This window comes from Corticium candelabrum, chromosome 3 (assembly GCF_963422355.1).
Source record: "Corticium candelabrum chromosome 3, ooCorCand1.1, whole genome shotgun sequence".
NCBI classification, from domain to species: Eukaryota; Metazoa; Porifera; class Homoscleromorpha; order Homosclerophorida; family Plakinidae; genus Corticium; species Corticium candelabrum.
Window position 1 is genome coordinate 8,979,337 of NC_085087.1, and position 27,058 is coordinate 9,006,394.

The window sequence follows — 27,058 nt, forward strand, 5'->3', positions numbered from 1 at the left end:
TGATTGCTGATCAGAAACAGCCGAGGCAACCGAAAACCGTCTCGAGTGCACCATTGCAGACGCAGACTGTTACTCAGCCTACGAACTTTACGACAACGGTTGGAGTGATGCCTGAAGCACGTACGAGAATGGAAGCGTGGAATGATTTGCCGCCTCGTAATTCGTCGGTCGTTGCAGCAGAACACGTCGATATGTTGAATTCACGGCTGTCTCGGACACATGTATCTCCTCCAGGGTTTTACAATGTTCCTCGTCAGCCGGTGGCATCGGCTCTGCCTGTCACTCTCGGACGCGGACAGGGTGTGTATGGTATCTACCAGGCGGGACAACTGAATGCAGGAGCATCGCAGCTGAATGCAGGCCCATCATCGCTGAATGTAGGGGCATCACATATCAATATGGGCGCACCCCTGCTGATTACAGACGCATCGGTATTCAATACAGGAGCATGGCAAACGAGTACGGGATCGTCAAGAAGGAATGTCGGGATGTCGGTAGAGAGATGGCCGTTTAAGTAGTTGCGCATGCGTGGTATGTTGTTGCACGGTTTTTCAGTGCAGTGTGTCTCATTGGTTACAGTTGGACTTTTCTGTTCTTGTCGTTTTGAATCGTTACAGATGGCCGTATAATTTGATATAAGCAGTTTATCTGAAGGACGGTGCTTTTTTGGTTGACTAGTTAGTTGTTGTCGTTGTTGTGTTGCTGTTGTCTGTTGTAATAAATCTGGACAGAACCGGAAGTATGCGCGCAGGGTCACGGGGTTTCCGAGGACATTAAGTTTTGTAAAGAAACTTGATAATACGCACAAAGTAAGTAATATAAAGTATGACGACAAGTTTTATGCTTAACATTTATAAAATGTTACAATTTAATGCTTAGAAATGTACGCATGGGCGAGTTTTTGTGTGTGGGTGTGTACATGACTCTGCATGCGCTGCCTCGAAATCCAGACATGTACGCGATAGCCGTTATGTTTAGAAATAAATTTAACACAAATTCAATGAACGCAGTATAGCAAATTTTAACGAGACTAATAATAGAGTAAAATAATGTATTTTAATTAATTAATTTTTATATTTTAATTTTTAAATTTATGTTTAGCTTTCGTGTTATTTAATCATTAATCCTAATACAACAAATATTTTTAATACACATAATTATTTATTTCATTAAATATATTATTAATTTACTAAAACCACGCTACACAGCAAAATATCTTTATCCCGGATATCCGGGCCTCGAGTAATTACACCGCCATTTTCTTATCCGGGAAACAACACATTGTTTTCCTTCTAACACGCATGCGTCCCCCACATCACGCGGTCGTTACATGTGACTTCCTCTCAACGAATTGGCAGCAGCCATATTTTTCATGTGACCCGGCGCAGGAGCACATGACCTTCAACTCTCATCCCGAAGCATTCCGCGCGTAATTTCAACGACGATGCTCGAGCCTTCAAGCGACGAGAAAGCCGACGCGCCGAGCGAGGCGACCCAACAAGAAGTCATCACCGAGACGCACGATCAACACGAAGAAGTAGCGGCTATGCTACAATTGCCCTACACGGCGCAACAAGATCAGCAACATGAGCACAACAATGTAGCAGCCGTCGCGGCTGCAGCTGCCATTCCGCGCCTCATTCCGCACGTGCAGGTCGCGCCGACGGCCGTCGGTGAGATCTCTGCGCTCACGACGCAGCAGATTGAGGCCGACGGAGGCGTCGTGTTCATCTCGCAAGCCGCGGCGACGGGCGGCGGCGGCGGTGCGGAGTCGGGCGGCGCCGCTGCGCAGGTTGTGACGTCATCGCAGGGTGTTGATGACGTGACGGTTGTCACGAGGAACGTTGTGACGAGCGCGGCGGCCAGTCAGCCGCAGTTGTTGCCGGCGATCACGCCGATGTCGGTTGGACAGGGACAAGGTGGGTGTGGTCGATGAGATGGGTTTAGAAATTTTTTGTAAGTTTATTAAATTTATTTTATATATTAATTATTTTTATTAATTAATTTTATATATTGTTTTGATTTTGTAATTTTTATTAATTATTTTTATATATTATTTTTATTACTATTTTTATATATATTTTTATTAATTATTTTTATATATTATTTTTATTATTTTTTAAGGATCATACTAAACAACATGATATATTTTTAAATATTGTCCATGTCAATAATACAGCAATCGTAGAAAATTTAAAAAAACTCAGAAACTTGCTACTCTATCATAAATTAATTATTTTATTAATTATTTTTATTAATTATTTTTATTAACTATTATTATTATTTTTATTAATTATTTTTATTAATTATTTTTATTAACTATTATTATTATTTTTATTAATTATTTTTATTAATTATTTTTATTAACTATTATTATTATTTTTATTAATTATTTTTATTAATTATTTTTATTAACTATTATTGTTGTTTTTATTAATTATTTTTATTAATTATTTTTATTAATTATTTTTATTAATTATTTTTATTAACTATTTTTATATATTATTTTTATTAATTTCTATTAATTATTTTTATTAATTTCTATTAATTATTTTTATTAATTAGTTTTATTAATTATTTTTATATATTATTTTTATTAATTTCTGTTAATTAGTTTTATTAATTTCTATTAATTATTTTTATTAATTAGTTTTATTAATTATTTTATATATTAGTTTTGTTGTTGTGTTAGGACCTTGTGTTTATGTTACTTGTTTGTCTGTGTGTTTGTGTGTATGTCTATCTGTATCTTACCATTGTGCAACTGTCTGTCTATGTGTTTGTCCATATTTTGCATTTGTGATTGTCTGTATCTTTGTCTAACTATTAGTCTGTTTCTTTGCCTGTCTGTTTGTTTGTTTGTTTACTCTTTGTTTGTCTGTCTGTTATGACTAATGGATGTTGATTTAGGTCAGCAGTTCTATCTGATGGTTCCTGCTGGCAGCCATGAAGCACCACAAGTGATTACTCAGAATGCAACACAAAGAGCAATCGCACCGAGAGCTCAACAAGCAGGAGGGTACGTCCTTACCATTGAATGTCACACACACACACACACACACACACACACACACACACACACACACACACACACACACACACACATACATGCGTGCGTTTGTAGTTTTTGAGTTACTTACCACCAGGTGGTTTTGGTTTCTGTAGGAAACAGTCAGTGTCGCGGAGTATGAGAGACGAAAGAAGACGATCAACTCACAATGAGGGTAAGCAGCTGTTTGATACATGAACAGGTTGTGTGTGTGTGTGTGTGTGTGTGTGTGTGTGTGTGTGTGTGTGTGTGTGTGTGTGCATGCGTATGCATCCAATTTTAAGTTAGTAATTCTGATCTAGTCGAGAGAAGGCGACGCGACAAAATTAACACTTGGATCACTGAACTTGCGAAAGTTGTACCCGATTGTCAGGATGATCACACCAAGCAAGGCCAGGTAAGACATCGACTCACTCACCACTAAAATTTTAGTTGCTGTATCACCCAACAAGATATTTGTATTCGAGGATGCATCTCACAATACACTAGACTATTGTATTAGAGGGATGCATCTCACAATACATTAGACTATTGTATTGGAGGGATGCATCTTACAATATATATATTTTTCAGAACTGTCATCAAAAGCACAAGGCAAATTACAAGCAAACTACGACACAAACTAAAATGCAAACTACAATGCAAACTACAACGCAAACTACAATACAAACTACAATGCAACCAAGCACACACACACACTCACACACACACACACACACACACACACACACGAACATAAATTTATGAAAAGTCAAAACTAAATTCTCGTTTGGCAAGGTTAGCTGGCCCACTGGTACCAGACTCCTTCTTGCCAACAATTGTCAATGTCCGTTTATTGATTATGTCCGAATTTAGTCGTTGACGTGTCACCGACAAATGACGTGACCACTGTGCTTTGAATTGGCCCACTGGCCTGTCCAATTGCATGGGTGCCATCTTGCTCGTCTCTTAGCCTCGCAAGCCAGGGCTATTCCGCGCAGTCGCTGAGCTAACCGCACGTGAATCACACGAGGAGGAGGAGCTTTTACCGGAATTGCTCCAGCGCGAGAAGAGCCTGGTTGCTTTCGAGAACGTCATAGTGACGTGGGACCCCCAATCCGGTTTCATAGCTTGCATAAGGCTACTTCGATTTCCTAAAGAGCTCGTTACTGTAATTGCGCTGATACACGAAGCAGAGAGGTAGCCCTCCGCGGAGAGCGCGTGAACACAAAATCCAGTGAAGCTGTTGATGGACAAAGTGCTGGTGAATAATGAGCGTAGGAATGGCCTACATGGGACTGGTCCGCTGAACCTACACTCTCCAGCAACGTTTCTTTCTACTGAACTCATCTGCAGGTTTGCGCGAATTGAAACCGACGTAGAACTATTCACCACTCTTGCGCGTCTACTCTGACATCTATAGTCTGTGGGGGAAATGGTGTGAGAACTGCCGGCCCAGTTTCACTCAATGGTTCATGAAAAGTGGCCTAGAGCTTGTTGACCTCTCCACGTCATGATCAGATTTGCGTGTATTGCTAACGCAGTCTATGTGACGGTACTTTCGACTCAGCAAGCAGCACTTTTGTACGATATTGGCTCTCCTCACGGTGAACTGGAAACATGTAGGCATGGGAAAACAGCAGTGCAGTGGACCTACCATGTTCAGGAAGTGTAGAGTTGACTCGTAGCTGCACGTGTACTACGTACGACTTGTTTCAGTGCATGGACTCTGACTGCTACATATATACACTAACCGCGTACAATGAGTTCATTTCTCAAACTACCGCGCTTGCAGATCTAGATTCGGCGGTGTGCTGTTGGCGAAACTGAATGCTGAAATGGAGTCGTGACACTGCAGAATATTACATGGCTAAGCTGTCTACATACGTACTAGAAGCGAACGATGATGTCAACTACGTACTTCGTGCAAAACAAGCAAGTGCATGAAGCGATGTTGCGTGTTCTCAACTTTTGTACCTACATGCTTACCTAATAGAATTAGCCTTATCAAGCTATGAAACCGGATCGGGGGTCCGACGTCACTATGACGTTCTCGAAAGCGACCAGGCTCTTCTCGCGCTGGAGCAATTCCGGTAAAAGCTCTTCCTCCTTGTGTGATTCACGTGCGGTTAGCTCAGCGACTGCGCGGAAGAGCCTGGCTTGCGAGGCTACTCGTCTCTGTCAGTAGCTCTTCAGCCTTGGGGCCCCAGCGTCCGAAAGCCTCAATTGCGATTGGGCGAAAGATGTGTCCTAGGGATTCAGCAGTTTCTCTGTATTTCTTGTCCTTTTGTTTTTCTTTTTCCACTGCTGCAAATCCTGCCGTAGTGCTGCTCCCTGAGATGTTACTTTGTGCCCAAGGGTGTGTTATTGTAATGTCTAACAATAATTTCTTGCCCTCATGAAAATCATAGACAGCTATGTCTGGGCGTTGCTTGTTTTGGAATTGAGCTGTCAGTTCTTTACGGCAATGGAAGCCTACTTCCCGCAACATGTTGTAGTAGTTGTCCAGGTAACGGTCGTGCCTGAATATTGGACTTACAATACATTAGACTATTGTATTGGAGGGATGCATCTCACAATACATTAGACTATTGTATTGGAGGGATGCATCTCGCAATACACTAGACTATGGTATTGGAGGGATGCATCTCACAATGCACTAGACTATTGTATTGGAGGGATGCATCTCACAATACACTAGACTATTGTATTAGAGGAATGCATCTCACAATACATTAGACTATTGTATTGGAGGGATGCATCTTACAATACATTAGACTATTGTATTGGAGGGATGCATCTCATAATATATATATATTTTTCAGAACTGTCATCAAAAGCACAAGGCAAATTACAAGCAAACTACGACACAAACTAAAATGCAAACTACAATGCAAACTACAACGCAAACTACAATACAAACTACAATGCAACCAAGCACACACACACTCACACACACACACACACACACACACACGAACATAAATTTATGAAAAGTCAAAACTAAATTCTCATTTGGCAAGGTTAGCTGGCCCACTGGTACCAGACTCCTTCTTGCCAACAATTGACAATGCCCGCTCACAATACATTAGACTATTGTATTGGAGGGATGCATCTCACAATACACTAGATTATTGTATTGGAGGGATGCATCTCACAATGCACTAGACTATTGTATTGGAGGGATGCATCTCACAATACACTAGACTATTGTATTAGAGGAATGCATTATACGAAACGTTGAATCTTGTTTCTATCATCGATTCCATTTCTATAGTCAAAAGGCGGTGTACTAGCAAAGACGGTCGATTACATCCAAGATCTCCAGCAAGCTCACGCTCGAATGTCCGAAATCGCTCAAAGCCACGAACGTCTCTCGATGGACGCTCAAGCATTACAAACTCGAATCGTAGAACTCGAGCACGAGAACACGGCACTCAAAGCCAAACTACAATCGATGGAAAGCCAGATGCTCCAGAACCGAGTCGAAGAACTGGAAATGGAAAACGCAACCTTGAAGGCACAATACAGCGCCAATCAGACATCGAAAATTGCTTCGTCCGAAGACTCGGCGATGAACACGTCTTGACTATCGTCATCTGTCGTAAACGTTAGATTTCTTAATGCATTCGTTGTGGCTCGCTTGTCGTCGAACTTCGTATCATCCATTTTGTCATTCGCTCTGCTGTTAGTGCATGTTGATGTCTCTAGAGGGTTAATCGATGGCCACACCCATGCGTATACACATAATGTCTATTATCTAGGTCGCCGTCGGCCTGTGTGTGTCTTAACTCTGCTTGTATGGTTTAACGTGTGCAACGTAGTAAAGGCTGGCTGCAGCCGTTTTTGCACTTACGAGTTTCAGTTTCAGTGTTTCTGATCGTCTGCATGTGTACTCGCTCATTGCTCGTTGTTTGTGTAGACTGGTGTACACTCATGGGGTATACGCCATTTTATAATATTAGTACAGTAGCAATATTACTAATATAATTAATTAATTAATTGCCTCGGATTTCAATCGCACCGCGCACCGCAATCTGGTACTCCAAGGCAGACGTCATTTTTACGTTTTTCACCATATCTCCTTAGTACACAGGGACAAGCTTATGTTAGCTGTTTAGCTTGTGTTAGAATTGAGAGATTCGTGATTGCCGCCACCGCGTTCGTAGAAAACGTATGAATGAAAGAAATGGCGCGAAAATCAGAGTTCGTGTCGTCTGATGATTGACGCGTTAAGCGGCTGTTCAATTGCCAGACTGGTGCCCTAAAAGCACCAAAGCAGTCACACTTTCTCGAATTCTGAGAATACAATTTTTAGTTGATATAAATGTTATACTAACAAATGTCCCGGATAATAATTTTTGTTTTATGTGGTTATGTCTGTTGTTGAGTACGCGTTTTGTAAAGTTTGTAGAATTCATCACAACGCGGGGAGGAGGCACATGTTGGATGGTGGAGAGACAGACAGATAGACAGACAGACAGATAGACAGACTGACAGACAGACAGACAGACAAATAGACAGACACACAGACAGACAAATAGACAGACAGACAAGTAGACAGACAGACAGACAAATAGACAGACACAGACAGACAAGTAGACAGACAGACAGACAAGTAGACAGACAGACAAATAGGCAGACAGAGAGACAGACAGACAAATAGACAGACACACAGACAGACATACTAGGCAGACACACAGACAGACAGACAAATAGGCAGACACGCACACAGACAGACAGAAGGACAAAAGACAACAGGCAGACAGACAGACAAGCAGACAAACACACAGACAGACAGACAGACAACCAGTTATCAACACATTCAACAAACTTTTTAGTTAATTACGAATTGTTTTGTCAGGTCAAGGATGCGAGAAAGTGTTTGAAGAAACCAGTTGTGGAGGAAGGCGAGGTGGAACCCGATGCAAAGATATGGTGCTGTTGCTTTGAAGAGAAGGCGAACAAGCACGTGACAGACAGAGAAATAAACATCGTTCAGGGAGGAGTACTGCAACACATGACAAGGTAGAAAACATGCAACATCTGTTTGTCTGTTTGTTTGTGTTTTGTCTGTCTGTGTGTCTGTCTGTTTGTGTGTTTGTCTGTGTGTGTGTGTGTGCGTGTCTGTCTGTCTGTCTGTCTGTCTGTGTGTCTGTCTGTGTTTGTGTGTGTACATGTTTGTGCATGTCTATCTGTCTGCCCGTTTGTCTATCTGTCTGTCTGGTCTGATTGTGTATTTGTTTGTGTTGGTATGTTTGCTTGTTTATTAGTTTGTTTACTTGTTTATTTACTTGTTTTTTTATTTGTTTTTTTACTCTTTTGTTTACTCGTTTGTTTACTCGTTTGTTTACTACTTGTTTGTCACACAACGTACTGATGTAGACTCTATTAGCTAGAGTAGATGGGCATGTGTGATGAAGACGAACAAATTGTGGACGATACAATTAAACCAATTGCTCAGTGTGTTTAATACATTTTCCCATATGTTGCATAGACTAGTGAGCAGTGATTTGCATGAGTTTGTTTTATTTATGATTTCTATTGTAGTTCAGATCAGCACAAGAAGACAAGGCATTTCTGGTGGCAACACGGAGTGGACATTACTGAACAACCTCATTTCTTGTTGCATCAGCTCGACTATGAGAGGCAGTCATATGGCTCATGTAGCTCGATCTCTCACGACATCTGACGTGTTTATGTGCTTTGTGTTAGCAGATATGTGGAGGTGGTTCATGTAGCTGTAAAGGCAGTAGAAGAGAAAATAGAAGAGAAACAGAAAAAGGTTCACGTTCTGAATGTTTAGTGTCTGTCTGTTTGTTTGTTTGTCTGTTTGTCTGTCTGCTTTTTGTTTGTCTGTTTGTCTGTCTGTTTATTTGTTTGTCTGTTTGTTTGTTTGTTTATTTGTTTATTTATTTGTTTATTTATTTGTTTATTTGTTTGTTTACTTGTTTGTTTGCCTGTTTGTGTATTTGTTTGTTTGTTTGTCTATTTGTTTGTTTGTCTATTTGTTTGTTTGTTTTTTGTTGTTTGATTGTTTATTTGTTTATTTCTTTGTCTGTTTGTTGTTTTTTGTTTGTTTGTCTGTTTGTTTATTTGTTGTTAATAATGTGTTGTGTGCATGTGTGGGATGTAGCCGCATTGAGACAGCAAGACATCAAACGAAGGATGTTTCTCCACAGTCAGGTAGATACGTCACGTCGTTTGTTTATTTTTTGTTTATTTGTTTATCTGTTTATTTATTTGTTTATTTATTTATTTATTTATTTGTTTATTTATTTGTTTGTTTATTTCTTTGTTTATTTGTTAATTCATTTATTTGATTATTTATTTGGTGTTTTAATTTTTGTTTATTTATTTGTTGGTTTATTTCTTTGTTTATTTGTTTGTTTATTTGTTTATTTGTTTATTTATTTGTCTATCATTCTTAGTTTAGAGAACGTAACACAACAATCAGTTTCTTGTTGTTTCAGGTTGCTTTCATTTGGACGAGTGTGGAATCACGGTCCTCGTTCACACTCAAAGTATGTCTCCTTGTTTGTCTCGTTTGCTTGGTATAACAGACATGCAGCCGATTGTGAATTGTGAACGTCAATTCACTAGATTCGAGTTCATAAGCGAGAGCGGAATAGGAAAACGTGGCAAGCATGCGGGCAGAAATGACAGGATGCAACACGATGTAATGTGTTTGCTTGTCTGTCTGCTTGTCTGATTTTTCCTTCATCTATCTCTCATTGTGTGTGAATCAATTAGTGAATATACGTAATTTTGTAATTTTAATTTTAATTAAATTAGTAAGTATTTGTGTTGTTATAGTTTAACATTAATTTATTATGATTAATATTAATATTTTCTATTGTTTAATATCAATTTATTGTTATATTTATATTAATTTATTGTTGTTTTTAATATCAATTTATTGTTATGTTTAATATTAATCGAATATTAATGTTTAACGTTATTTTTTGTATTGTTAATATTAATGATTTATATTAAATTTGTTGTGTTGTTTAATATCAACTTATAGGATGGTTCAGTACTTCAAACAGTATTGAGTGCATCATTACAAGATGATGATGCTGCACAACGTCAGTCAAACACTTTTACATCTGAAGCTCTCAATGCACCAACATCTGACGCTTTTCCTGCTGCTGTTGTTCAACATCCAGCGACTGTTTATACGTGTTATTCAGTCGATCACGTGACATTCAGATGGAGGCAGTTGCAAGACTTGTGCGTTCAGAATCAAACACATGCACGTGTAGACTTTCCAGTAAACATGATTGTTGAGCCACTGCATGTAAGTATGTCTCAACTACAATAATTATTGATGTAAATATATTAGTTGGATGTCCTTGGAGTAGCAGACTATTGGCATAATAAATAAATTGGTAATAAATTATTAGTGTTTACTTGTGGTGATTGGTGTGTGTGTGTGTGTGTGTGTGTGTGTGTGTGTGTGTGTGTGTGCGTGTGTGTGTGTGCGTGTGTGTGTGTGTGTGTGTGTGTGTGTGTGTGTGTGTGTGTGTGTGTGTGTGTGTGTGTGTGTTAACGTGGTGTATGCATGTCACGTCACATGAAATGATTTTCTTCTAGGATGCTTGTCCTATAGCATCATCGTCGTTACCAAACACCAACAAATTAAAAGAAGGCAAGGAGACAATGCTGAGTCAAGCATCTCTCACTGATAGTAACAAACTTTTGTTGTTGAGCGAAATGCTGGCAAAACGTAAAGAAGAGCTTCTTCAATCGTTGAAGAGAAAGAAGGGTGACGATCAATAATATTGTATGATATAGTATTAGTAGATGGTATAGGCTGTACTTGGTGGTCGACGCTGGAGGACAATATTGATATTAAAATAATTATATATGAACACACACACACACACACACACACACACACACACACACACACACACACACACACACACACACACACACACACACATTCCAGCCTGAAGGTTGTTGATATTAATAAAAATTATTTAGAATGTATTGAGCAATTTGAGGGTAAATGTAAAAATTTTATGATAAAATTAAAAATCTATGTTTTGATAATATTACATTTATTTTAATTAATTAATTATGGAATTATGTATAATAATTTAATTTAAAGTGCATCACAAAGGTTTGGGTTTGCAAGCACAAACTCACGTCTCATTGATCGTCGCGTCTGCAGATGAATGGACGTTGTTATCTCGTTGTAAACATTTTGTTAATTTCTACTTGCTGTTTACACATAGCGTGCGCTAAAGTAGACACGTGATGGTGAGTAGGTCATATGAGTGAGTAGCAGCACTCGGTTGGCGACGTCGTGGAGTGGAGGGTAGAAATGGCTGGAAATTTGTAGAGAAAAGGAATTGTAAAGAGAGTTTTAGGTTTGAAGGTGAGAATAAAGTTGGAAAGTGAGTAGGGAGGGGCAGCGACATGTTGGTAGAGTGTTGTCGGGTAGTCTTGTGTGGTTACACGTTCATGTGTTACTGTTATGTTAGAATGAGTGAGAGAGACATCACAGAATTGAATAGCCAGCTATGGAGCGCTGTGTGGAACAAGTCACGTGATGACGTTGAATGTCTATTGGATCAAGGCGCTGAAGTTAATGCGTGTGATGACTATGTATGTTATTGATTGAGTGACTCGTTTTATTGTTGTTCATAACAATTCACTCTAATGTAGGGAAGTACTGTACTGATGAAAGCTTGTATGTATGGCTCCAAGTCATTAGTTGAGCTTTTGTTGTCTAGAGGGGCAGATATCAACAGAACTGATATTATGGTAAGTGTTGATAGTGAATGAATGAATGAAGAGAATGAGATTTAAATGATGTGATGAGATTTGTGATAGGACGGATATTACAGTAGAGACAAACAATAAAACACAATTATTGTCATTACAGGGTAGAACTGCTCTAATGTCTGCAGCACGGTGGGATCATGATGAAATTGTTGAAATTCTATTAAAATCAAAAGCAAATGCTGAACAGAAGACTTTGGTGAGTGTTTCCATGTGTTGCAGTTGAACTGTTGTATGTGTTGATGTGATGTATGGTAATAATAAATGTATTGATATTAAATATTATGATGACATGTTATTAAATCAATAGAAAGTGCAACAGCAGTGGCATAGGCAGCAAACAATAATTGGTTTAGGGGTCATCCATAATTGTCTACATTTACTCAAGCGTACAAAGCGTACTCTTTTCTGCATACCCCTCCCCCTCCCCCAAGCGTACATAAAATGTTGGTCATGTGAATGTAGAACCATGGTATTACAATAACTAAATAATTAGAAACCCTTTGGAAGATTGATATGCACATTTCGTCGTTCTGTCCAGCAGTCTTCCATTATCGTTGCACTTTCTGCACAGCTTCCTCACGAGACAAAGATGGGCTGGCAAAGACAAAAGCGTTCACAAACTGTTGCTATCTGTTTGGCGGCGTTTTACGAACAGCGCAAGGTCTCTTAGACAGGTCTGTTAGTATCTACCACAGAATACACCTTCCACACCATGTACACTCTAGTAAACACGTGTGACGAATGCTTAGCGTGCTATACACGTCATACACTTGCGACGGATAGTTACAAACCAGAGTTGAAAAGTCTGGTTACAAACGTAGATACAGTACAACACACGTACGTGTAAATGCAATATCCTGATTTCAGTATCACTTTTTATCTACTTCTGGACCAAAAAGAATTCATCAACATTTTATGCTCCGCCCCAAAAGCGTACAACTACTCTTACCCCTTACCCCTAGCCTACGCTTTGTACACTTGAGTAAATGTGTACAATTATCTGTGATAGCCAGTGTTCTCAGCAGTCTCGGCCATATGTTGGGGTAGTGAGATAGTCGGTTGAATCATGAAAAGTAACCATTAATTTATTACTGGTTGGGTAGTGGAGACAGCAGGCATGATCCATGAACAAACGTCCTCGTTACTAAGTACCACAGAAATGTCCTTTGCTCATCATCATTGGCTAATTGTCAATCTTGGCATGTGTACACTTGTGTTGTATGACGGTTGGAATGCTGTTACAGAAGATGCCCATGCTTTGACACACCATTGAGTTTTTATCTAAAATTTAGTTAGACTGTGTAAGGAGGTGCAGATTGTAGGGATGATGTTTGGTTCTAGTAAATAGTAGTAGGTTATGCATGACAGGAGGTGTTTATTAGACATAGACTAAGATGCTAACACTTGAGTTAAAACTACCAAACCGGAAGTGACGTCATTTTGATATATGACGTCATAACTCAATTTGCTTTGCTGGTTGAGACAAAATCCTGGTGAGAACATTGGTGATAGCATTTCTAATCTGTCTTCACAAACCTCTGGTATAGACCATCGTATCTTATATGTGTGTGTTATGTTGTCAGGATCTAAGTAGAGCCTACAGACTGACTGCTAATGCTAAAGTGAGAAGACGACTGATGAAAGCAATGGTGAGACGTTTATGTAGTGAGATATGGTGGTATGTGTAGAATGGATGGGTTGTATTGTCAGGTTGAACAGAAGTATGCTGTTCTGTATGCCGAGGGCACAGTGAGACCAGAAATCATGAAATTGTGTTTCATTGGTAAAGAAGGAGCAGGAAAGACGACACTCATGGAGGCTCTCAAACGAGGATTGTTGAAGTGGATTTTTGCAAACGAGAATCAAGCAGATGACCCAAAATGTGAAGAGGAACGCACGATTGGTATCAACGTGATGACAGTCGATATTCCGGGAGTGGGTCGCGTGTCAGTGTGGGACTTTGCAGGTCAAGGGCAGTTCCACAAAACACACGGCCTTTTCTTTCCCTCCAACTCGTTCTTCATCCTGCTAGTGAGTCTAGTGAGAGGAGAGGAGCGACGACTCTGTAGTGTTGAGGAGTTGCTAGAAGAGCTTCAGTATTGGCTCTCATTTCTCAGAGCCAGTTTGGATGCAGAGTTTATACCCACAGTGTTGATAGCTGGCAGTCACATAGATTACTGTCCAGGGCGTGAGGGTGTCTTGCAGCGTGTGGTCGACGACATGCGTGAGCTGTTCAAAGGCAAGATCAACATCATTGAAGTTTGTTTTGTTCTCGACTGTAGGAGGAGCAGGTCACCTGAAATGAAACAACTAAAGAAAGTTCTCTGTGATGTGAAGCAGCAGTTGCAGCAGGTCATTGATTATAAGAAGAATTCGTTGGAGATATTTCCTACTGATAAAGATATTTATGTTTCAGTCTGCTCCTCTGTATCCTCGTCTTTGTCAGCCAGTCGTGTCCAAGTTGCTTCCTTCTCTTCGTAAGAAAGAGGAAGATCCGTTCATGGAGAAGGCAACACTGATGGAGAGGATCGAGCAGGAAGCATGTCCAGGACAAGAGAAGAAGGTTGTAGAGAAGGTAGTTGATTTTTTAGATGATTCAGGAGAGGTGAGACGACGAGCAGATGTTTATTTGTTGTACTTGTGTATGTTTGTGTAATATTGTTGTGATGTGTGTTTAGATTGCTGTTGCCGGTGATGTGGCAGCTCTCAATCCTGCATCTCTACATCATTATGCCATCGGTCCTCTCATTGCTTCCGAGGATTTCAAGTGGCATGTCAGGTCAAAGAGGAAGGATGGCACAGTAACAAGAGAAGAAGCAGAAACGGCAATCAATCATTTCCAAAGAGATAAGAAGATTCAAGTTCAACTCGACACAGATAAAGTTCTCACTATAAATGAATCTCTTGATATCTGCTTCAAAGTGGAAGGCAGAGACGACACGTACATGTTTCCAGCTCTCTTGCCTTCTAAGGATCTGTCTGTCATGTGGAAGAGAGACGAGAGTAAGAAAGTGTATGTCGGTCGACGTCAAGTGTGCAGCAGTCAGACGACCATCTTCAGTCCATCTGCATTTGGCATGTTTCAATCTAAAGTTTGCACTACATTAGATAAGAAAGCACAGCTGTGGAGGAATGGACTAATCCTATCACAAGGTGATGAAGCTGAATTTCATGTCGAGTGTTTAGTCGCCATGGTAGATCCTGTTCGTTCTGTCAACTTTGTATGTCGTGGAGGTAAGGCAACAGAAGGAAGATGCGTTTCTCTGCTCGACATTGTCATGTCTCTTTGGAGAGATATGTTAGACAGATACAGTCCAGGCACTGACTATGAGACTGAATATCTGAGCAGAAAGCATTTAGAGGAACACAAAGAACTGAAACAAGTTGCTGTTTACTCTGAGGAGGAAATCAAGGAAGCCAAAGCAACTGGAAAAGGAGCAAAAGCTGCTGTAAAGCAAGTAGTTGGTGATGAGCGAGTCGTAGAAAGTCTTGGTGACTTGCTGGTTGTCGAAAGTGAGACAGTACTAGTGACATTGAGTGCTGTTGCAAAGGCTGTAATATCTGAGGGTTCATCTCAATGGTATTCATTCGGTACAACACTAGGGTTCAGCAAAGATGGTATTGATGCCTTGTGTCATGACAAAGTAACTCCTGAGGATAAATTGTTAGCAATTATTGTCCAAGTGAAGGCAAAACAAGTTGACTCTGTGAAGACTGATGATATGCTCTTGGAGGCATGTCGACATTTGCCAAATCCTATTGATGGTGTGGTCAAGGAAAAACTTGGACTTTAGTGATGACAATTTATATAAAGGATTCATTGATAAACAGAGCATTGTATCACATGTATGACAAGTTTGTTATGATCAGAATCACATGCATGTTTGATCATACAGTAGTAGTGATAAATGGTATTTGTGATTATTGTATGGTGACAATGTCAGTTTCTGTATGTATAGCAAGTAATCTGTGCTGTACAGTAATATTTAGAGGGCACAAAATATTTGATATGTCAGACATTGTCTTTGGGATTCTTTGCACTTTGGGTTCAAGTTCAGGCTACCATTGTGTATGTCTGCCCTATATGCTCGAGTGTGTACAGTAATGTGCAAATGTCCAGCTGGTCATTTCTTTGTTGAGGGAAAATACCTAACCTTATTTCTAGCCTATATGGTACTCTACTAGTAGATGCTCAGTCTCTTCTTTGGAAAAAGATTTATGTTTAGTATGCTTAGTCTCTTCATTTGCCAAAGTGTTCTGTGTGTTGTATTCAAGTTACTTTCTTTAAGTTAATTTAAATTTTAACAAGACAGTAAAATGTTTCTACTAGTAGGAATATGCCTTCTCCAAGTAGACAGTCCACAAAAAGACTGCTACAGATGTTGCAATTTACAAATCCCGGATAAAAATATATTATCCGGGGTATTATTGAACTCTATTACAACACATTTATATCAACTTACAATGCTGGACCTTTTTGTCATCTTCTCAAAAGGTGGGATCGTTTTCTGGTGCTTTCAAGGCGCTAATCTGGCCATCGCACAGCCAGTCAACGCGTTGATCAAAAGCGTCATTCTTCAGGTGACGCGAATCCCGCTTTTCGCGCCATTTCTATTCATTCATGCTCGTTTTCTAGGAGCGCGGTGGCGGCAATGGCTTTAACCACGAATCTCTCAAACTCCAACACAAGCTGGACAACGAATTTGAGCTTGTCTTTGTGGTAAGGCGATGTGTTGTAACGAAAATGACGTCATGCCTTGGAGCTCCAGATGTGATACGCGCGCTGTGTTTGGACATCCGAGGCAATTACTTTTATTAATTATTATATGGTATTAATAATTGTCGTTACCGTGCATACTGTATATTTTCAAATATCGTTGTTTATGATACTTTTGAATTTCCTTTCTAACTGTGAGCGACACGTACTGTATAGAACTAATGAGTTGTAGTCAAACAAGAGTACCTAGACGCTGTTGCATGAGTTACAACTCACTTCAATCAACCCTCCAGTATTTTCCATTACAATGTGCACAACATTGTGTGTCTACAGCTCAGACGCGTTAATAAATTTCTAAATTTTTCTTGCATAACCGCGAGAGGCACACACACACAGCTGACCACATGTACATGATTGATATTGATCATGTTGTATTTAATTAATTATAATTATTATTTTATTACCAGCTGTTTGTTGCATTACAGGTTGGTTATCAGAACATTCTACAATTGAGTTACATTGACCGTCTCTTAGACGACATGCAGAGGGCGTTTCGGGAGCGTTTTAGGGTCGCCCTGGAGAACGGCACATACAATCATAGCTTTGATTTTGATGACGACTTTCGTGTTTTGCTTAAACGGTGCGAGGACGAAGAGAGAGAACGAGTGGCACAGAAGAAAGTGATGCGAACGTTTGAACAGTCAAGTGAGTTACGTGTCTGCATCATGTTTGTGTGTCTGTTTGTGTGTTTGGTTGTGTGTCTAATTTTTTGTTTCTATTGTTTTATTTGTATTTGTTAGTTGTTTGTGTGTTTGTCTGTTTATGTGTTTTTACAAGTTTGTTTGTTTGTTTGTCTGTGTGATTGTCTGTATGATTGTTTGTCTGTTTGTTTGTCTGTTTGTTTGTCTATTTGTTTGCCTGTCTGTCTGATTGTTTGTCTGTTTGTTTGTTTGTTTGTTTTTTCTTTGTCTGTTTGTTTGTTTATTTGTTCCCATTTGTTTGTCTGTTTGTCTATGTTTGTGTGTCTGTTTGCTGTTTGTTTGTCTGTTTGTTTGTGAAATTGTCTGTCTGTTTGTTTGTCTGTTGTCTGTCTGTTTGTTTGTCTGTTGTCTGTCTGTTTGTTTGTTTGTCTAATTGTTTGTTTGTTATCTACCTTGGTTTTTATGCTGTGCTTGTCAATAGTCAAATATACAAAATCTAAAGAAGGTGCGAAGATGGATCCTCTTGTGAACAAACAACCAGTGAAAGTCGAAAAATTAAAAGTTGAGAATGAGATGCTTTCTGATGATGATGATCGGAAGCTGAAGAAGTTGGCTAAATTGACTAAGCGGGGTAAAGGGCCGGTCCCTAGGGGAAGAGGGACACAAAGTAAAACAAAGAACAAGAAGCAACGTAAGTCAAACTGACTATTGTATTGAAGAGATGCATCTCACAATACACTAGACTATTGTATTGGAGGGATGCATCTCACAATACATGAGACTATTGTATTGGATGGATGCATCTCACAATACACTAGACTATTGTATTGGAGGGATGCATCTCACAATACACTAGACTGTTGTATTGGAGGGATGCATCTCACAATACACTAGACTGTTGTATTGGAGGGATGCATCTCACAAGACTATTGTATTGAAGGAATGCATCTCACAATACATTCGACTACTTAAACTTTCTTTTTACAGAAAACCAGCTAGCACTGAGAAAAAGGGTAAAGTAGCTCGTGTATGGGACAATGCTGGAACAGCCAGTGAGGCTGGAAGTCTTGATTTCTCCAATACTGATCAATTAAATGGAGAAACACACGAGAAAGCAAGCGGCAGCGCCGGAAATGATGTAGTAGGGTTGACATTAAGATTTCCATTGGACAGTATGTGGCATCTCATTTGTGGTCGTTGTGTCAGAATAAAATGGTGGGAAGCATGAAGGGTGAGCTGCAGTCTGTAGGAGAAGTGAAATCTGAAGAAGAAGAGGAGGAGGAGGAGGAGGAGGAGGATGAGGAAGTTGAAGTTGAAGTTGAGTTAGCAAGCCAAACAAAAAGGTTTGTATTTCTGTTTGTATTTATTGTTGTTTTTGTTTGTTTATTCTGTATATATTTATCCATATTTTTATCAGGCTGTCCATCTGTCTGTTTGTTGTCCATCTGTTTGTGTGTTTTTCTGACTGTCCATTTGTCTGTCTATCTGTTTTTTGTGTGTCTATATGTTTGTCCATCTGTCTCTCTGTCTGTCTGTTTGCATGTCTGTCCATCTGTCTATTTGTCTGTCTGTCCATCTGTCTGTTTGTCTGTCTGTCTGTCTGTCCATCTGTCTGTCTATTATGTAGCTTATCATTTGTATATCCTATCCAGTGGTGCCAAGCAATCAGGAAAAAGCATTACAGGTGGACTATTTTCCTTCTTCAAAGGCCTTGCGGGTGGCAAGACACTCACCAAGCAAGACGTCTCTCCAATCTTGGAGAAAATGAAGGAACATCTGATTGGTTCGTCTCTCACTCTAATAACTGTTTGGTTACGTGCCTGAAATTGTGTTGTGGATTGGCAGCAAAAAATGTTGCTACTGACATTGCTGATCAGCTGTGTGGTTCAGTTGCTACTAAACTGGAAGGAAGAGTGTTGGGGACGTTTAGTGGTGAGTGTGTGTGTGTGTGTGTGTGTGTGTGTGCGTGTGTGTGTGTGTGTGTGTGTGTGTGTGTGTGTGTGTGTGTGCTGTGTAGATGGCTTGTTAGTTTGTTTGTGTGCCTGTCTGTTTGGACACTGCCAGCTGTGTGAGGAAACAGACATCAAGACAGACACACAGAAGACAGATGGATGGCACACACGCACATGCACACACACACACACACACACACACACACACACACACACACACACACACACGGATAGGGAGACAGATAGATGGATATATGGACAGGCAAACCAACAGACAGATGCACATACAGACAGAAGGAAAGATGGACAGACAATGGGCAGACAAACAGACGTAGAGACAGACAGATGGACATGCAAATGGACAAACAAACAGACATACAGATGGACAAACAAGCAGGCAGACATTTGGATAGACAGTGGACAGACAAACAAACAAGTAGACAGACAGATGGACAAACAAGTAGACAAACATATGGATAAACAATGGACAGACAAACAGACGTAGAGACAGACATATGGACATGCAACAGACAGACAATAGACAGACAAACAGGCAGATGGACATATGGACAAACAAACAGACAGATGGACATATGGACAAACAAACAGACAGATGGACAAATGGACAGACAGATGGACAAACAGACAGACAGATAGACAAACAAGTAGACAGACATATGAATAGACAATGGACAGACAAACAGACAGACAGATGGACAAACAAGTAGACAGACATATCCATAGACAATAGACAGACAAATAAACAGACAGATGGACAAACAGACAGACAGATGGACAAACAAGTAGACAGACATATGAATAGACAATGGACAGACAACAGACATATGGACATACAATGGACAGACAATAGACAGACAAACAGGCATAGAGACAGACAGACAGATGAACAGGCATAAAGTATAAAAGACCGAGTGATTCCACTGCATGCATTTGACTGTGTGTGTATGCAGGTGTCACATCGACTGTCAAGGCCAGTCTTCATGAATCTCTCATGCAGATTCTCTCGCCACGCCGTTGAGTTGACATTCTCAGAGACGTGATGGAGTCGAAAAAGAAAGCCAAACCGTACGTCATCACGTTCTGCGGAGTCAATGGAGTCAGGAAATCAACAAACCTGGCAAAGGCAAGTTGATATTAAAAAGTTTACATATTGAAGTTTGGTAAATAATTTAAGTGAGAAATTGTTATTAATGTAATGATCACACACGCACACAGTAACACACACACACACACACACACACACACACACACACACACACACACACACACACACACACACACACACACACACACACACACTGAACACACACACACACAGCATAAAATAACGGCCGGCCATGGGCCAATGAGAAAATTTCACTGCCATTTGACATGATAATTACTGATAGTTACCTACAGCAAACCCATCACAGTGAGGGTGCTCTTTCACAACGCCAACACTCTCTACATGCACATTATACTCTGTAATTCAGTCACTCCTAACAGCAAAAAACCAGGAAACTCAACAGAAGTTTCACCATGTAGAGGCCAGAGGCACATGTACGTCTGTTGGCACGTCTGTTGGCGTTGACCAGGACGTGCTAAAGTCCGTTCAAGAATGGAGAGCCCGTGGGAAAATTCCTGTATCTCGGCAAGTACACCCCCTATGTCGTTGATAAACATATCATTCGAGAGCACGTGACTAGGTGGAGTCAGATCTCTGGACAAATGAACTCTATAGATCCTGGGTTAGTAGATGCAGCATGCTTCTTGAAAGAGACTCCTCCCATGCATTACCGACAAAGAACACCGCCAGTAAATGACACCCAAGAGACTAATTGTATTAATCATTGTTGTCATTCTCGTCGTCTCCTAGGACTATCTCTTCACTGTCGAAGAGTTCTCCTCACCTACTAATCTTTCTACCGCTTGTTCGAGCACGCTGTCTGACGTTCTGTAATAGTTTTCCACTTTCTGGATGACGTGGTCGACACACTTCTTTCATTTCGCTGCCGTCACATTTTCAACGCTTTCTCTGGCCAGTTCGAATGGCAGAAAACAGTTGAACAGGACGGATCCTGACGTACTACAGTAGATAGATAGTAGGCAGTGAGGGCTGGGTAGCAACCATTGCTCTAAATGCTCATTTATTGATTGTTAGTATTACAATCCAGAATGATAGCAATATTGTTGTTTCTGCCATATATGCCTTTAATATATCTGGTAACCACATTTCCCACGGGCTCTCCATTCTTTGAACGGACTTTAACAAAGCTGTGGTTGCAGCAGGTGTGCTATTTACTCTGCCTGTGGCCTGGGTCCTTATCATTCTTGTGTTGTGTACTTTAGCAGTTGGCAGATCTTTTTACAGAGCAGGACCGCTCAACTAGAGGCATCATAATCCAATAAGGATATTGTGGTATTTAGATATGGTATAGCAATTTAAAGATTGTATGCAGTTTGCAAGTTTTAACAAGATGATGAGACGATTCATATTGGATATTTCAGAATGAGTGTGTGGCTACAACCAGATTATGGGCATACTCCAGCATGTGGCATCTGGGATTGCATGCAACATAGCGTCTACCACAACAGACAGATAGACAGACAGACAGACAGACAGACAGACAGACCAACAAACAGACAGACAGACAAACAAACAGACAGACAGACAAATAGACAGACAGACAGTCAGAGGTGGACAGACGGATGGACAAACAGATAGACAGACAATTGCAAACAAACAGACATGCAGACAGACAAACCAACAAACAGACAGACAAACCAACAAACAGACAGACATACAGACCAACAAACAGACAGACAAACAAACAGACAAATAGTTTATTCTCATGCAGATTCTACTTGTACGTATGCTAGGATTTTTTAAATGTAGATAAACAAACAGACAGACAGACAAACAGACAAACAAGCAGACAGACAGACAAACCAACAAACAGACAGACAAACAGACAGACAAACAGACAGACAGACCAACAAACAGACAGACAGACAAATAAATTGTTAATATCAAATCAACTCTTTCCTAATTAATCATGATCCATCCAGGAACCGGGTCTGTACAGTACAGTTGCACATCCCAGGATAGCTGTTGTTAGAATAGGTTGATTACACTTTGGAATTCGGAATTCCCAATCATTTTGTACCATGTGTTGCCATGCTGTAATTAAATCAGGTGGGTAGAGTTTTGAAAAGATCTCTACCCCCTAACCCAATGAAGATAGTGTCATTGAATATTTTTCACTGTACAGTGTACAGCCAGTGAGACTGTCCACAGATGACGATGACAGACGCCTGTTAGTACATACACATTACAGGGCATTCGCATAATTAGGCTTCCGATATGTAGGGATACTCTACAATACGGATCTAGAGCTATGGCTGAGCTCATTAAATATTATTATGAAATCACACTGTATGCATTAGACTCAAAGAAGTGTTATGTAATTAATTATTTATTTTTTTAAATGGCTGCTGCAATGGGGCCACTTCAAATTGGTGGCTACGGCTCTGACCAAGTGGCCAATCAATTTGAAATCCTTATTTCAGGGTCTGTACACACAATGACACCACACACACACACACACACACACACACACACACACACACACACACACACACACACACACACACACACACGGCCATTGTATAATATATTTTCCAGGTTTGTTTTTGGCTTTTTGATAACGGTTATCGTGTCCTTGTGTCTGCATGTGACACGTTCTGAGCCGGAGCCGTCGAGCAGCTCCGCACTCACCGTCGCTCACTCGCCGCCATTCACAGACCTGACAATGAGACAGATCCTCCTCGTGTGATGCTGTACGACAAAGGCCATGGGAAGGATGCGGCGTCGATTGCTATGGATTCGATACGATATGCACGAGATGCCGGATTTGATGTTGTGCTGATTGATACAGCAGGCAGGATGCAGGACAACGAACCGTTGATGAGAGCATTGGCAAAGGTTGTTTGTCTGTTTGTTTGCTTGCCTGTCTGTTTGTCTGTGTTTGTTTGTTTGTTTATTTGTCTGTCTGTGTCTGTCTGTGTGTATATTTGTTTGTCTGTCTGTCTGTGTGTTTGTCTGTGTGTTTGTTTGTCTGTCCATCCGTCTGTCTGTGTGTTTGTCTGTGTGTGTCTGTTGTCTGTCTGTTTGTCTGTCTGTCTGTCTCTGTGTGTGTGTGTCTGTCTGTGTGTCTATTTGTTTGTCTGTCTGTCTGTGTGTTTGTCTGTGTGTTTGTTTGTCTGTCCATCCGTCTGTGTGTGTGTTTGTCTGTGTGTGTGTGTCTGTCTGTGTTTGTCTGCGTGTGTCTGTCTGCGTGTGTCTGTCTGTCTGTCTGTCTGTCTGTCTGTCTGCATGTTTGTCTGTGTGTGTGTTTGTCTGTCGTCTGTCTGTTGTCTATCTGTCTGTCTATTGTCTGTTGTCTGTCTGTCTATTGTCTGTCTGTCTGTCAAATAAAAAGTACCTTTAGGCCCTACACATGCAATGATTTAATAATTTGCAACTGTAGTGTTCATTCTGTGAATGCTATATAACTTGTCTGCTATAACTTTAGCAAGGTTTCTCTGCAGTTGAATGGAGATGAGAGATCTCCACTTGGTCTTGAACTGTGCCTTATTTTTCTTTCCCTCATCATCTCTAGACGACTTACCCAGCTTGTTCAGATAGTTGGAGGCTTGTATCCCCCAGCAACCAAAATGTTCAAGAACCAAGGGAACAAAAGATGGTTTGATGCCTCCTGGAAGAAGCTCTTGGTTGTATTTAACCTCTTTTCTCTCCTCCCTCCTTGAGGTCATGGAGGAGAGAAAAGGTGTCTGTCTGTCTTGTCTGTCTGTCTGTTTGAAATTTAGTTGCCAGTACACTTAGTTGCCATGTAATTGAAAAACGTGTCTATACATACCAATTTACCTGTCAAATTTATGTCATTAAATACGTGATATAGTGTGATTAGTGTTAACACTTATGTCTTCAAGACTACTAAAACAGTAAATTACAGTATCAAATTATGTGCATATCACATCATTAATCACAAGCTACGATTGTGAGCTATTCCTCTAAGATACATAATACTGGCATCAGTGGGAAATTGCTGCAAAACTGTTTCTATTCGCTGGTTGTGTGCCACGGTTGTTCGACGCAGTTGAGGTGGAAGATTGCGGCGATCATTCCCTGAATGTAATCCATACCTTACTATGAGTCTGCCTCAGTGTGATTTGTAGAGGCTGAGTTTCAGTCAGTACACCAAGAGCGAACAGTTTACAAATGTTATGATCCTAAACACTCCCTCAAACCATCGTAAATTATTATTTTAAAAATTTACACAGACAACACCAACATGCCACGCCCACATGCCAGACTCATGTGTCACGCCCACGAGCCAGACTCATGTGTCACACCCATACGGCTATACACCTTCCAAAAATTCTGGTTAGAACAGTCATGATTAACAAGTGATATCTATTATTTTCTTATAACAAAGAGGAATCACAGGGGAAAATTAGAGAAATGATGGAAATGTGTTAGATGTGATAATCTCTATTAAATGTGATACCATTTCTCATGTTTGTATTGTTCACAAACCTCTGCTCTATAGAATCTTATCTTATTTGTGTGTGTTTTGTTGTCAGGATGGTAAGAGACCCTACCAACTGACTGATGGTGGACTGAGAAGACGACAGAGGAAAGCAATAGTGAGACGTTCATGTAGTGAGATATGTTGGTATGTGTAGAATGGATGGGTTGTATTGTCAGGATGAACAGAAGTATGCTGTTCTGTATGCTGAGGGCACAGTGAGACCAGAAATCATGAAATTGTGTTTCATTGGTAAAGAAGGGGCAGGAGCAGACTGAAACAGTCGTGTCCAAGTTGCTTCCTTCTCTTCGTAAGAAACAAGAAGATCCGTTCATGGAGAAGGCAACACTCATGAAGAGGATCGAGCAGGAAGCATGTCCAGGACAAGAGAAGAAGGTTGTAGAGAAGGTAGTTGATTTTTTAGATGATTCAGGAGAGGTGAGACGACGAACAGATGTTTAGTTGTTGTACTTGTGTATGTTTGTGTAATATTGTTGTGATGTGTGTTTAGATTGCTGTTGCCGGTGATGTGGCAGCTCTCAATCCTGCATCTCTACATCATTATGCTATCGGTCCTCTCATTGCTTCTGAGGATTTTAAGTGGCACGTCAGGTCAAAGAGGAAGGATGGCACAGTAACAAGAGAAGAAGCAGAAACGGCAATCAATCATTTCCAAAGAGATAAGAAGATTCAAGTTCAACTCAACACAGATAAAGTTCTCGCTATAAATAGATCTCTTGGTATCTGCTTCAAAGTGGAAGGCAGAGACGACACGTACATGTTTCCAGCTCTCTTGCTTCCTGAGGATCTGTCTGTCATGTGGAAGAGAGACGAGAGTAAGAAAGTGTACGTCGGTCGACGTCAAGTGTGCAGCAGTCAGACGACCATCTTCAGTCCGTCTGCATTTGGCATGTTTCAATCTAAAGTTTGCACTACATTAGATAAGAAAGCACAGCTGTGGAGGAATGGAATGATCCTATCACAAGGTGATGAAGCTGAATTTCATGTCGAGTGTTTGGTTGCCATGGTAGATCCTGTTCGTTCTGTCGATTTTGTATGTCGTGGAGGTAAGGCAACAGAAGCAGAATGCGTTTCCCTGCTCAACACTGTCATGTCTCTTTGGAGAGATATGTTAGACAGATACAGTCCAGGCACTGACTATGAGACTGAATATCTGAGCAGAAAGCATTTAGAGGAACACAAAGAACTGAATAATATTGTATGATATAGTATTAGTAGATGATATAGGCTGTACTTAGTGGTCAACGCTGGAGGACAATATTGATATTAAAATAATTATATATGAATACACACACACACACACACACACACACACACACACACACACACACACACACACACACACACACACACATTCCAGCCTAAAGATTGTTGATATTAATAAAAGCATTTAGAATGTATTGAGTAATTTGAGGGTAAATGTAAAAATGTTATAATAAAATTAAAAATCTATGTTTTGATAATATTACATTTATTTTAATTAATTATGGAATTATGTATAATAATTTAATTTAAAGTGCATCACAAAGGTTTGGGTTTGCAAGCACAAACTCACGTCTCATTGATCGTCGCGTCTGCAGATGAATGGACGTTGTTATCTCGTTGTAAACATTTTGTTAATTTCTACTTGCTGTTGACACATAGCGTGCGCTAAAGTAGACACGTGATGGTGAGTAGCAGCACGTGGTTGGCAACGTCGTTGAGTGGAGGGTAGAAATGGCTGGAAATTTGTAGAGAAAAGGAATTGTAAAGAGAGGTTTACGTTTGAAGGTGAGAATAAAGTTGGAAAGTGAGTAGGGAGGGGCAGCGACATGTTGGTAGAGTGTTGTCGGGTAGTCTTGTGTGGTTACACGTTCATGTGTTACTGTTATGTTAGAATGAGTGAGAGAGACATCACAGCATTGAATCGCCAACTATGGATAGCTGTAGAGAGAAATTCACGTGATGATGTTGAACGTCTATTGGATGTTGGAGCTGACGTAGATGATAGAGTTGTATGTTATTGATTGAGTGACTCGTTTTATTGTTGTTCATAACAATTCACTCTAATGTAGGGATGGACTGTACTGATGGAAGCTTGTATGAATGGCTCCAAGTCATTAGTTGAGCTTTTGTTGTCTAGAGGGGCAGATATCAACAGAACTGATAAAGACGTAAGTGTTGATAGTGAATGAATGAATGAAGAGAATGAGATTTAAATGATGTGATGAGATTTGTGATAGGACGGATATTACAGTAGAGACAAACAATAA

The 27,058-nt window shown here is 40.2% G+C and overlaps 4 protein-coding genes and 1 pseudogene across 6 annotated transcripts in view; all 5 read left to right on the top strand.

Moving 5' to 3' along the window:
• LOC134177373 (protein maelstrom homolog) overlaps positions 1–891 on the top strand; it is a 9,023-nt gene extending 8,132 nt beyond the window's left edge. The window contains exon 10 of the mRNA XM_062644148.1: positions 1–891. This exon is cut by the window's left edge and continues 466 nt beyond it. Within this exon, the coding sequence (XP_062500132.1) occupies positions 1–518 (518 nt within the window). The 3' untranslated portion in view covers positions 519–891.
• A 424-nt stretch (positions 892–1,315) lies between these two features.
• On the top strand, positions 1,316–6,682 carry LOC134176839 (upstream stimulatory factor 1-like). Its single transcript, XM_062643510.1, has 5 exons — positions 1,316–1,919; positions 2,911–3,019; positions 3,166–3,224; positions 3,352–3,446; positions 6,306–6,682. The coding sequence occupies exons 1-5, from the start codon at positions 1,445–1,447 to the stop codon at positions 6,615–6,617; spliced, it is 1,050 nt and encodes a 349-aa protein (XP_062499494.1). The 5' UTR covers positions 1,316–1,444; the 3' UTR covers positions 6,618–6,682.
• Positions 6,683–7,381: 699 nt separating this feature from the next.
• LOC134176961 (uncharacterized) lies at positions 7,382–10,967 on the top strand. 2 transcript variants are annotated; one of them, XM_062643657.1, is made up of 6 exons: positions 7,382–8,056; positions 8,579–8,677; positions 8,747–8,813; positions 9,502–9,552; positions 10,056–10,328; positions 10,625–10,967. In XM_062643657.1, the coding sequence occupies exons 1-6, from the start codon at positions 8,049–8,051 to the stop codon at positions 10,808–10,810; spliced, it is 684 nt and encodes a 227-aa protein (XP_062499641.1). In that variant the 5' UTR covers positions 7,382–8,048; the 3' UTR covers positions 10,811–10,967. The 2 variants fall into 2 exon arrangements, with proteins under 2 accessions (XP_062499641.1, XP_062499642.1); XM_062643658.1 differs by lacking the exons at positions 7,382–8,056; positions 8,579–8,677; positions 9,502–9,552 and adding exons at positions 9,165–9,214; positions 9,592–9,707 and having other exon boundaries at positions 8,745–8,813; positions 10,625–10,964.
• LOC134176960 (uncharacterized) lies at positions 10,963–15,832 on the top strand. Of its 2 annotated transcripts, XM_062643656.1 has the most exons (8): positions 10,963–11,414; positions 11,521–11,644; positions 11,705–11,803; positions 11,925–12,020; positions 13,408–13,473; positions 13,535–14,176; positions 14,241–14,429; positions 14,503–15,832. In XM_062643656.1, exons 2-8 carry the CDS (start codon positions 11,522–11,524, stop codon positions 15,616–15,618), a joined length of 2,331 nt encoding a protein of 776 aa, XP_062499640.1. In that variant the 5' UTR covers positions 10,963–11,414; position 11,521; the 3' UTR covers positions 15,619–15,832. The 2 variants fall into 2 exon arrangements, with proteins under 2 accessions (XP_062499640.1, XP_062499639.1); XM_062643655.1 differs by having other exon boundaries at positions 10,963–11,644.
• A 454-nt stretch (positions 15,833–16,286) lies between these two features.
• LOC134177796 (signal recognition particle receptor subunit alpha-like) lies at positions 16,287–26,081 on the top strand (annotated as a pseudogene).
• Positions 26,082–27,058: the final 977 nt, after the last annotated feature.

What these genes read in the sequence shown, in the direction of transcription:
- LOC134176839 (XM_062643510.1), top strand. Translation starts at nt 1,445, where the DNA reads ATGCTCGAGCCTTCAAGCGACGAGAAAGCCGACGCGCCGAGCGAGGCG. An exon ending in GTCGGTTGGACAGGGACAAG is followed by an intron (nt 1,920 to 2,910) that starts GTGGGTGTGGTC and finishes ATGTTGATTTAG; the next exon opens with GTCAGCAGTTCTATCTGATG. An exon ending in ACGATCAACTCACAATGAGG is followed by an intron (nt 3,225 to 3,351) that starts GTAAGCAGCTGT and finishes ATTCTGATCTAG; the next exon opens with TCGAGAGAAGGCGACGCGAC.
- LOC134176960 (XM_062643655.1), top strand. Translation starts at nt 11,456, where the DNA reads ATGTTGGTAGAGTGTTGTCGGGTAGTCTTGTGTGGTTACACGTTCATG. An exon ending in ATGCTGAACAGAAGACTTTG is followed by an intron (nt 12,021 to 13,407) that starts GTGAGTGTTTCC and finishes TTATGTTGTCAG; the next exon opens with GATCTAAGTAGAGCCTACAG. An exon ending in TGAAGCAGCAGTTGCAGCAG is followed by an intron (nt 14,177 to 14,240) that starts GTCATTGATTAT and finishes TTTATGTTTCAG; the next exon opens with TCTGCTCCTCTGTATCCTCG.
- LOC134176961 (XM_062643657.1), top strand. An exon ending in TAGAAGAGAAACAGAAAAAG is followed by an intron (nt 8,814 to 9,501) that starts GTTCACGTTCTG and finishes TTGTTGTTTCAG; the next exon opens with GTTGCTTTCATTTGGACGAG. An exon ending in TGATTGTTGAGCCACTGCAT is followed by an intron (nt 10,329 to 10,624) that starts GTAAGTATGTCT and finishes ATTTTCTTCTAG; the next exon opens with GATGCTTGTCCTATAGCATC.